Source organism: Montipora foliosa, chromosome 1 (assembly GCF_036669935.1).
Source record: "Montipora foliosa isolate CH-2021 chromosome 1, ASM3666993v2, whole genome shotgun sequence".
NCBI classification, from domain to species: domain Eukaryota; kingdom Metazoa; phylum Cnidaria; class Anthozoa; order Scleractinia; family Acroporidae; genus Montipora; species Montipora foliosa.
Window position 1 is genome coordinate 68,235,142 of NC_090869.1, and position 9,927 is coordinate 68,245,068.

Below are 9,927 nucleotides of genomic sequence, written 5' to 3' on the forward strand. Positions count from 1 at the left end.
CCTTTTTAGACACTACAACAGTTAGAGCAAACGGTCGCGTACAGGTCCACGTGTACCGAAACCGGACACACGGTGATAAATATCTTGATTTCAACTCTCATTATCTCAACTCAACACAAAAGATCAGTAGTTAATACACTCCTTGATGGAGCGGAGAAAATCCCGTCAACAAATACAGGGAACGCAAAGAAAAGCAACATGTTATCAAAGTCTTGATGAATAGTAAATATCCCTTGCAATTTATCAAGAAATTTGACTCCGCTCGCAAAGCCAGGCATCGCGACTCCAACACTATCAACACTATAAATGAAGTAACAACACCATTTGTTGTCCTACCCTACGTGAAAGGCGTAACAGAAAGAGTGTCGAGGTTTTAAACCACTCAGCACTTCAGGCACAATCTTTTCAAGACCAAAGGACAAACCAACCCTGTTTCAGTCTCGATGTATAGTACACAAAGTAAACTGCCTTGATTGCGATTTCGAGCGTTAGCCCTTCGTCAGAGCGAAGGGCTAACGCTCGAAACGTGAGCTTTTAGAATCTCTGTACGGTGGCCAATTTACATTATCAACTTCGTTGATAAAACCAAATTTTTGTATACTACTTCCCCACCGACACAGCAACCACAGTTTCTTGAAAAATTACCCCCTTCATTCATTTTACTTCCCTACCGACACAGCAACCACAGTTTCTTGAAAAATTACCCCCTTCATTCATTTGTACAATAGACTCATTTATAAACAAGACCAGAATACACGGTCAAATGCTTTCATATTGGCCCAATAAAAATACTAATGTGCGATGCTAACAGCTGAAATAACGGACTCGAATTTGGTAAACTACAGAAGTGAGATTTAAGTGAACTACTTACGGTAGTCACCCAACCCGACTGATAGGTCTTAATCTCAGTGGAAACCGCTAGCACGTGACTAGTTACTACATGCATCGACAAAATGACGAAAGTCGACCGAAGTGTTCACGTGGTATGCTTCTACTGTGTAAAAACTTTCTGTGCAGCAGCAGAGCTCGGCCTTCTCTCTGGGGTGCTAATATCTCGGTCGAGATTTTTTGGAATAATCGCTCCTTTGTGATATTCTTTGGGCGTGTTTACTGAAGTGTAAAATGTAATAGGACAGAACCAGTAGCGTTAACTCAAGACATCATCTCAGCGTTGTACGACGTCTTTTTACGATGGCTATGAAACCTGATTTCGGGCCGTTGTTTACTAAATCTTAGTCCTGTGTTGCGTCTTTCAGATGCCTGTAACCATTGGGAGACAAATGTGGTAACCTAGGGCGCGAGTCTACTTTTTTGAAAATTTAGTTCTTGTGTCCTGTGTGTGACAGACACTGGAGTCGCGGAGTTTCCAAATGTTTGAAATGTTTGCACATGTGCCTTTGCCGAGGATAATAAAGTGAACTCAGGGAAATTCGAAAAGCACTATCTCCTGTTTCGCCCATGATAGTTTTCTATTTTTGTTGTTCCTTTTTTTATTTTGTTATAATTTTCCTAGAGGCGATGTTAACAAAAGGAGGAAAAGTTTCTGCTGGACGGCTTTTCGTTGAGAAGCACTCTACCCAAGGGAATTCGTCTAAGTCATTCTCAAATCCCTCTTTCTCATTTTATAATTTCCCTGGTTGGCCCGGGGTCCTCAGTGCACCTGAGACGATTTCGCGTGTTTAGCTGCAGGGAATGGAGAACTTTCAACTGGCTGCTTGCTTTTGGTCTTTGGTGTCTTATAAGGAACCGTTTGTTTTGGTTGATAGATTAAACATCTTCTTACTAGACGTATAAAGAGCAAAAATCTTATATCAGTGAATGCCACTGAGCCACAGGGTTCCGTGGTGAATTAATCATATCATTCCAATGTGACAGTCCCTGGCCTGTTGAGAACATATAAGGCCCCACGACCGCCCGACCAATCAGCTTCTTTGATCCACCAACCTTCGGAGCGGAGTAAACAGATAGCATGAAGCTAACATGATCCAGACCGCCGGGAAGAAGAGTGAAGATGAACGCTTCGTTGTAAATGGGGTTATTACATTTCCTTTTCGTAACTGTCTTTCGCTTTTTTACAGCTTTTCCACCCATAATCATGGAAACTTTGACATATGGATCTGAAAAATAAGATTTGTCGCAGGATCAGCCACGGGAAAGCTTACGATCGGTCGTTATGGTCAGCTTTCGAAAGCCATCATGAATTAGCCTGCTTGCAGACAGTAGATTGTGTTGCTAGAGCGAGATTCGAAGCCCGGCACATCCGGTCGCCATACTGGACGCCTTTGTCACTCGGTCCAGATCATTCATTAACGCGCTAACGCGTCCAATATGGCGACCGGATATCTCGCGCTTGCAACACAAGCTACGGCTGCAAGCAGGCTATCATGAATTGAAGGTATGATCCGCAGAAAATGCATGGGGTATTAGAAAGGAATATTACATTCGCTAGTCTCTGGTTTTTTCCGTTTCAGAAGAAACCTTGGTACGAAATATATCAATGCAAATTAGCTGCCACTCCTTCACATTAAGGCCTTAACGGTTTCGCACTGAGACCTGCAAAGGCGAGTAACATTTTAAAAGTCGTTGATAAACTTACCCAAATCTCCGGTGGCTTCTCCACGAGGCTTTAAATCTTTAGCTTTAAGTACAGCTAATGTTAGCCTGTTCGACGTGGGAAGAAACTGTAGCGAGAATAGCAATTCTCCTCTATCTATTCCTTTCTGAGTGCAAACAACAAAAGCAACAAAACATCTTAATTAAACAGTTGTTTTGCAGAAGTGAAGCCGATAGATGGAGAAAGTAGGGGGCGTTAGCCGAAATTCCTTTTTTTTTAAAATCAGTCTCTCTTAGGTTCTGAACTTTTGAGCGTAAGTTAAAATTAGGGAAGTGTGACGACAATGCGTTGATATGATGAGTGTTGGGAAACATACTTCTGGTTTTTTGATAATATCAGTGGCTCCTTCCCTCACCTGGAAATCCTGGTTGCTAATATTGACCCAGATCTCCCCGGTTCCTGACGATGAGTCTAGAATATTCGCGCCATCCAACGGGTAGTTCACATGACCAATAACCTGTTGACGGGAGAAGCGATCGAATTCGCAAACAGTAAATTCAAGTGTTCTCTTCGGCAGTTCTTCTGGAGCAACATAAAATACGAAATCTTCAAAGAACACAGGATTCGAGGTTCTCCGTTGAACTCTAGACTGTACTTTACGTTTCTTGTCTGGGAGAAGGAAGATTTTGACATAAGGTGTAACAGTGACGTTTTCTCCAATGGGTGTTAAACGAGTGGCTCGTAGGAGGCAGACCATTAATTCTTCGCTGTTTTTGTCGTAGCGCAAAGAAAATGAGAGTTTGGCTGTACCCATAAATGGAGGACCCTCCTCTTTTTCTTCATCTCTAAAAGAAAAATTCATAAACAAAATACAATGTAAAAGCTTCAAAAGTAATACTTTTTTCGAGTCTTCATCCGTTCATGAACGATATCTCTGGCCTAATCCGGAACCCAGGCTCTCTCTCTTTTCCTCCCTTTGGCGGATTTGCATGCGTGGATGATTCGGGTTAAAATCCCGCTTTGACGGGATCAGATCCCGTCTTGACCACCCACTAGGTTTGTTTTCGGTTGTTCCATAATTTTTAGGCGGGTGAAACAAGAGCCCATTCTAATCGAGTGTTTTTCAATTCATTGCCGCTTTTGCATTAAGGCGTTTTAAGATTGGCTAAAAATTGTCGCACCATATTCTTATACAATCATAGGCGACTTGTTCTTATGCGTTTTCTTCCATAAGGGATTGCTGTACATATCTGATTTGCGTTTTCATTGCCGCATTAAGCTAAAGTAAGTGATTTAGTTTCGGCTTTAAGGGGCTAAGTGGAAGTTTTTTCTTCTTTTATGATCACCTGTAGATTTCCGGATCCAAATAGTTTTGGAGTTCTGGTTGTTCCTCTTGTGGATACATGTATTTAGTTTGCATTGTGATCGTAGATTCATCTAGTCTGGGCTGCGGTATTTTGAAAGACATCCGAGCCACTTTGTCTTCTTTCGCCTTTTCCCGTTTGTATCTGGCACGCATGCGCCAAATGCACATAAGAATTATAGCGCCAAGTAAAAGCCCTCCTCCTACAGCGATGACAATGAATACTGAAAGGGGAAACTACGTTAATCACAGTGTAAATTATTTAACAATTATTCGCCGAAGGCGAAGTGATTATCAGTGAATATTAACCGAGACGAAGTCGAGGTGAATATTCACCGATAATCACTTCGCCTTCGGCGAATAATTGTTTTAGTATAAATACACAGGTGATTATTTCAAAAAAGAGAAAAAAAAAACATTTCAACGCGAAATCATCTTCCCTTACAGTGGCAAAACGACTACTGGCAGCCATTTTGTCCGTCGAGGTGATTATCGGCTGATAATCCGAGATAGCGAGCCAATGAGAGCGCGCGATTTTGTATAATCACCTGTGTATTTACACTAAAAAGGATTAATCACTCATGCGGAACGTTTTCTACCAATACCAACTTTTGTCGCTTGCCGTGGCGTAAGCTGGTACGAAGAATTAGTTCCTCTCGTGAACAGGAAACGTCCTCAGTGATAGCAAGCAACAGGCAAAATAAAGCGTTTACGATCCACTCAAGGCATTTTGTAAGTTATAGAACTCATAGAAGTTTAACTCGTTGGCTTTTTAATTCTACCTTTATCCTGTGGATGAATTACAGTTCGACAGCCTTTTGTCTTCGCAAAGTTTTCAGTACTTGCGCACGAAATCGCGATTATGCATATTCCAAGCACATCTAAGTAAAGGCATGTATGAAAAGCTTGGCGAATGTTCAACTTGAAGTCTATTTTATACTCTGTATGGTGTGTATGGTCTGGCCTTTAAATAGCTAGGACCAGGTGATCATACCCTCTTGATTAATAACATCCCAGCCCCAATCAGCGTTCAAAAAATTGTCTCGTAGTTGTGATAAAAGTGATCTAATCTACCAGAATACTTCCACAAGAGCATTTAAAAGGAACTCAAGTCAAGAGAATATGGGGTAAGAGAGCGAAACACTGTTCCCCATCATAATCATTTAAAACAGGAGCCCACTAGTAGGAGCGAACAACAGCCCTATATTCCTGTCACTGCGTTTTCACAGATCGATAAAGTAAAGTAACCATATTTAACGTCGATAACTCGTAACAGTAATTCAACTTACAAACCTGAGGTCGACGGTGCGCTCATTTTACTCCCCCCTCTTCATCACTGCTCCGTTTTACGGGTATTTAAAGCTACTTAGCTACACGGAAAGGAAAGAAGTCGAAACAAGGATGCGAGATCCGCGGGAATCGAACTCAGGACCTCTTGCACCAAGGCCGCACACTAACCAATTGTGTGCAGTTTATTTTTAGATTGAATTTCCGGCGAATGAGACTCCTGCAGAAACTAACTTGACGTCATAGCGAGAACCGAACCGGAAAGGTCTTTTTTGCGGAAAAGGTAGTCTAAAAACAGATTCTGTCTGTAAAAAATGCCGCAACATAGGCTTAGTATGGGAGTTGTTCGATCCAAGTCATGGGCTTCTGTTTAAAATCTATGTTTAGATTGAGCCCGCGCTGCGAAGGTTATTTTTATCTGTTGTTAACATGACGACGTAGTCCGCTTTCACAGCAACTGACCAATAAGGTGTCGTCTTTTAAATAACCACGCAGTATGACTCGGAACCTGATGATAGAATTCAAATAATTTTCATTGAAATACAAGGCCAAATATGGCGGATTCGCTCCGGCTGCTACCTCATACTCTCTTGCTTACGTAAAATTGGAGTAATTTTGCTACGCAAACAAACTAATTTGGGGACACCATCTTCTCGTATTGGACAACAGAGTCGGCACAGTCCTCCAAGAGCTTCTTCTCTAGGTTCTTTGGTTTTCCTCTGTTTTAGCAGTTATCAATAAAAGTTATTATCATTATGTTGTCTGATTATCATGTCATCTCTTTGAAAACTAAAGGCTCCTTGTCACTGGCTTTTGTCAACCTCGTTCCCAGAGCTTTTCTCCGCCGCGCCCTACTCTTGGCGGAGGAAAGCCCTGGGAACGAGGTTGTGGCTTTTGTCGCCGACTTAACGAGTCACACACGATATGTTTGCCACAGATTACGTTTTTATGCCAGTTCATGATCGTTTCGAGTTCTCTGTATACGACAGCAAGAAGAAAGCGACAAATTTAAAAAAAAACCTTAGTGGTATTACTCTGCTGATATTCGCCTTATCAATTCCGGGCTTCTAAGAAATTTAACAACATAACACTTATGTATTACCGGGAAATAATTTGGCCTAGTTTAGGTTATATGTGAACTGTTAAAGAACATGGTTATACATAATACTTATTTATTTTAGCTTTACTTTCACTCCACGTTATCTTCAGTATTTTGTATGAATCGTTGAAAAATTAAATTATCAATGTACAAAACAAATTAACTTCGGGCTTGTGCATGCGAAAATTTGCAATGTTCACCAACACTAAAATTAGTTGGCCAGAAGCAAAGAAGATGGTTGCTGGCAGTGTCAGGTTTTATATATTTCAGGAAGACAATGAGTAAAAGATGCTTTGAAAAACCGTTTTTTAAAAAATACTAATTCGGAATTAACGTGATTGGTCTAAAGAGTAAAACACGTTTAACTCTTATTCTGTGACTGAAAACAAGGGTTTGGTATTGAGCCCAGTTCAGAATATGTTAAATATTTAAATACGTTGAAAGCCAACTATTTTTGCCAGAGAAAACAATATATTTAATGCAACCTTCGTGCCTCTTTAACAAGATACGTTTTGTTGATACATTAGCCTCGGGCTAGAGCGACAAGATTCAAGACTCTGAAATAGTCTCTACTTTGTTTACCGAGCGAAAAGAGGTAGAAGAAAAAAAAAAGCAATTAAAGTTCAATATAACGAACGTGGTAATGACGACAGAGGGTTATAAATTTTGAAGGGTCCATATGTTTCAAAATAAAAGCCAATTCGCCAGTAGAGAAAAAGGCCTCCATGTTTATTGTATCGGCAATATTTTTCTTTCCAGTAGTCTTCACCCAGATAAAGAGAAAGTCTAATATCGAATCTTAAAACCCAGGTGACATATAATTACTTAAATTAAATCCCATTATTGTCTGCACTAATCGGTTCATTTAGATTGCAGCTATACTAACATCAGAAACCATCATGATTAATCTAAGTTATTCAATCATTTCTGTCAAGTTTGCACGACAGAAAGTTAGTCATACAGTAATTCGCCGAGAGAGAGTTACCAAAAATTTGCGGCATACATTTCCTGTACACTGTACCGAAAAGGACCAGGCTAGCTAAAAAAAGGCTCAAGCACTCACTTTTAAAAGTATTTGCACAAAGTATCTAATAATGCTTAAACATCAAACTTCAAAAAGGCAATGTCTTTTAAAAAAAATTATTAATATCTTCTGCACCTTTTTTAAATGCCTTGACTGGTTGGTCTTGAAAAAGCTCTGTTGTAAATTTTAGAGATTCTCGTTAGAAATTTAATTGAAAAAAATCGATGTTTTTTTTCCTAGAGTAGTGTCCGTTTTTTACGTCCACACTAATGAGATTGACTGTATAATTTTCTATTTTTAAGAAACGTCTTCATAAAACTGTGATGGCCACTCTTGACAACGAAAATATTATCTTTCAGCCTGCTTTCAGAGAGCCATGGCCGGCCTTGTTGACGTTTCTATGTGCTGACACTCAATATCGCGGAACTTACCCCATCGTGGAGGTTCGACTGTTGTCTTCTCTACGACTCTCGCAGTCGTTGAAAAGTTTGTGAAACCCGAAGGCGTGGGGTCTAAAAAACAACATACACAAAGTTTACTGTAAAACGAAGAAATATGCATTTTCAGAGTTTTATTTCTCCAACGATTTTATTGCTTGTTCCTCAGTGCATGAGAAATAGCGCAACTGAGGAGGATTGGACAAGATGCAAACCAGCTTTGGCGAATGCGGTCGAATACGAAGAAGTTTCATTTGAAAAACTTAACGTAGAACTAACTCACCCAGACCTTAACTAAAAGTATAATGGTTCCACAGTACGAAAAACCCTCAATTCGATTCAAAACCACAAACGCTTCAATCGTTTTTTGCCGGTAAGATTGAGCGTGGATTTTCTTCTTTTGATATTTGTTTTACTTACCGGGGAAATTCTTCAGTGGCATGTCGTCAGGAAAGTCTTTCGAGATTCTCAAGGCTTTGGTCATCTTTTGATTTGGAATGTTGTGCATATAGTGAAATACATGATCGTTGGCCACAAATGGAGTTTTTACAGCAGGAAAGATGTTTACACAATAAGGTAGTAAAAGAGGCCAGTTGCTTCCGAGCGGAGGTTAAAATATGTCACCACTTAAAATAAGCAGAGAATTTTGGCGTGTCTGAGCTAAAGGCAAAAGACTAATATAAGTTCAGAGGGCGAATATCCTATAATGAGCAGGCTATATGGAACCGTCCTTTTTTGGTTGTGTGCCGGAATACATTATTTAGGAATAGGGAGTTCTCTTTTTCAGCGGAATCGCGTTACACTGGAAATCAAAATGGCCGACCGATTGGCAATGTGTTCGATGAGGATTAGTTAATTAATCAAGGAAAATGTTCTGCGGTTACACAATTGCTGCAACATAAAACACATTGCCTGTCTTCACAGGTAAAGTGCAGCAACCACATTGTAACGAATAAGAGGATTCATTAGAAAAATATGATAAGTCGGCCTGATTATTGTTAGAACTGTCAAGGCTCTATTCTTGTACATACTTGTACATGTCTGACTTAAAAGTCAGTTGTATCGGAGTGTGGGTGAGATTGTTTAATTCTGCATGGAGGGAAAAACAAACTTTTCAATTAACTGGGCGGAAACGAGAGACACAGAAAAGGAAAACATTTCAAAGAACTCCATGTTAACCGGTGGCTCGAATTATTGCAATTTGTCAAAGATGCATGACAAAAAAAATTATCCGATTGTGCGTCAATTTGCCAATGACGTCATTTTTTGATTGCGTAATTAATCAAGTCATCGACAGAGCTACTTGGCATTGGCCGGGGTGTTCAGTTGCTTCCTTAAAACTGTCATTCTTGCCCTTCAAATTTAGGTCGCACAATCAAACTGCTGTGAAAATAGCCCTCTAGTACATTCCAACAAAAAGGAAAGATCCTTGAGAGATTAAAGTAAATGATTTAGTCATGACGTTTTGAAAGATATTGTTTGCTTAAGGCTCGAGCCTGGGATATTTAATTGATATCCTAACGTGTTAACTCAGTTTTCTTTTCTCTGTCGTTGTGCAAAGGGATAAGGAATCGTGTTGAAATCTCCTGCCGCGATGTATTTTTAACACGTTGCTATATTAGATTTGGTCATAATGGAAGAACTTAAAAATGAATATTTTGCAAAGGTATGCAAATTTTATATGTTGGCCTTATTAAGATATCCGCGCTTTGACGTTGAACAATACTGGAAAAATGAAAAATAGATACAACCCTCTAAATCGTGACGGTGCCCTGTTAAGTCTGAGAACTGAGTTTTTTCGACTGAGAGAGAGAGAGAGACAACAATCACCAAAGTGAAAAAAGGAATCCCTCTTTCATTTGATAACTGAATACTCAAGCGATCAAGTCGGATTATGATCCTACTGGATCGTTTCAGTGCATGCACCATATGTTTTTCGGTGGGCACGATTTATTTCAAGAGGGAAGTATAAATAGCCATCAATAGTACTTTAAGGTCAAGAAAGTTTGTCGGCGACAAACAGAACTGTGTCAATTGTACTCTAAATCGTTTGGTCCCTGTGCGCTTTCAAGTTCACATCAGCTCTACACGAAAAACGGCGCCATAGTTCAGTATCGTGTCACACCCGGCGAAGATTTTCCAAGACGAAATGTCGACAGACCG

The 9,927-nt window shown here is 40.0% G+C and overlaps 1 protein-coding gene and 1 long non-coding RNA gene across 2 annotated transcripts in view; one reads left to right on the forward strand and one right to left on the reverse strand.

Annotated features, from left to right (window-relative positions):
- Positions 1 to 1,483: 1,483 nt before the first annotated feature.
- Positions 1,484 to 8,417, reverse strand: LOC138006487 (synaptotagmin-5-like). Its single transcript, XM_068852846.1, has 6 exons — positions 8,185 to 8,417; positions 7,759 to 7,839; positions 3,901 to 4,141; positions 2,970 to 3,399; positions 2,597 to 2,720; positions 1,484 to 2,117 (listed from the first exon to the last, which is right to left on the reverse strand). The coding sequence occupies exons 1-6, from the start codon at positions 8,270 to 8,272 to the stop codon at positions 1,807 to 1,809; spliced, it is 1,275 nt and encodes a 424-aa protein (XP_068708947.1). The 5' UTR covers positions 8,273 to 8,417; the 3' UTR covers positions 1,484 to 1,806.
- Positions 8,418 to 9,677: 1,260 nt separating this feature from the next.
- Positions 9,678 to 9,927, forward strand: part of LOC137980625 (uncharacterized) — a 3,498-nt gene continuing 3,248 nt past the window's right edge. The window contains exon 1 of the long non-coding RNA XR_011118538.1: positions 9,678 to 9,927. This exon is cut by the window's right edge and continues 82 nt beyond it. This is a non-coding gene — a long non-coding RNA (uncharacterized lncRNA).

Coding starts and splice junctions, on each gene's coding strand:
- LOC138006487 (XM_068852846.1), bottom strand. CDS start 8,272: ATGCACAACATTCCAAATCAAAAGATGACCAAAGCCTTGAGAATCTCG. Junction 2,721..2,969: donor TTAGCAACCAGGATTTCCAG/GTGAGGGAAGGA, acceptor GTTTGCACTCAG/AAAGGAATAGATAGAGGAGA. Junction 2,118..2,596: donor AGAAGCCACCGGAGATTTGG/GTAAGTTTATCA, acceptor CTTATTTTTCAG/ATCCATATGTCAAAGTTTCC.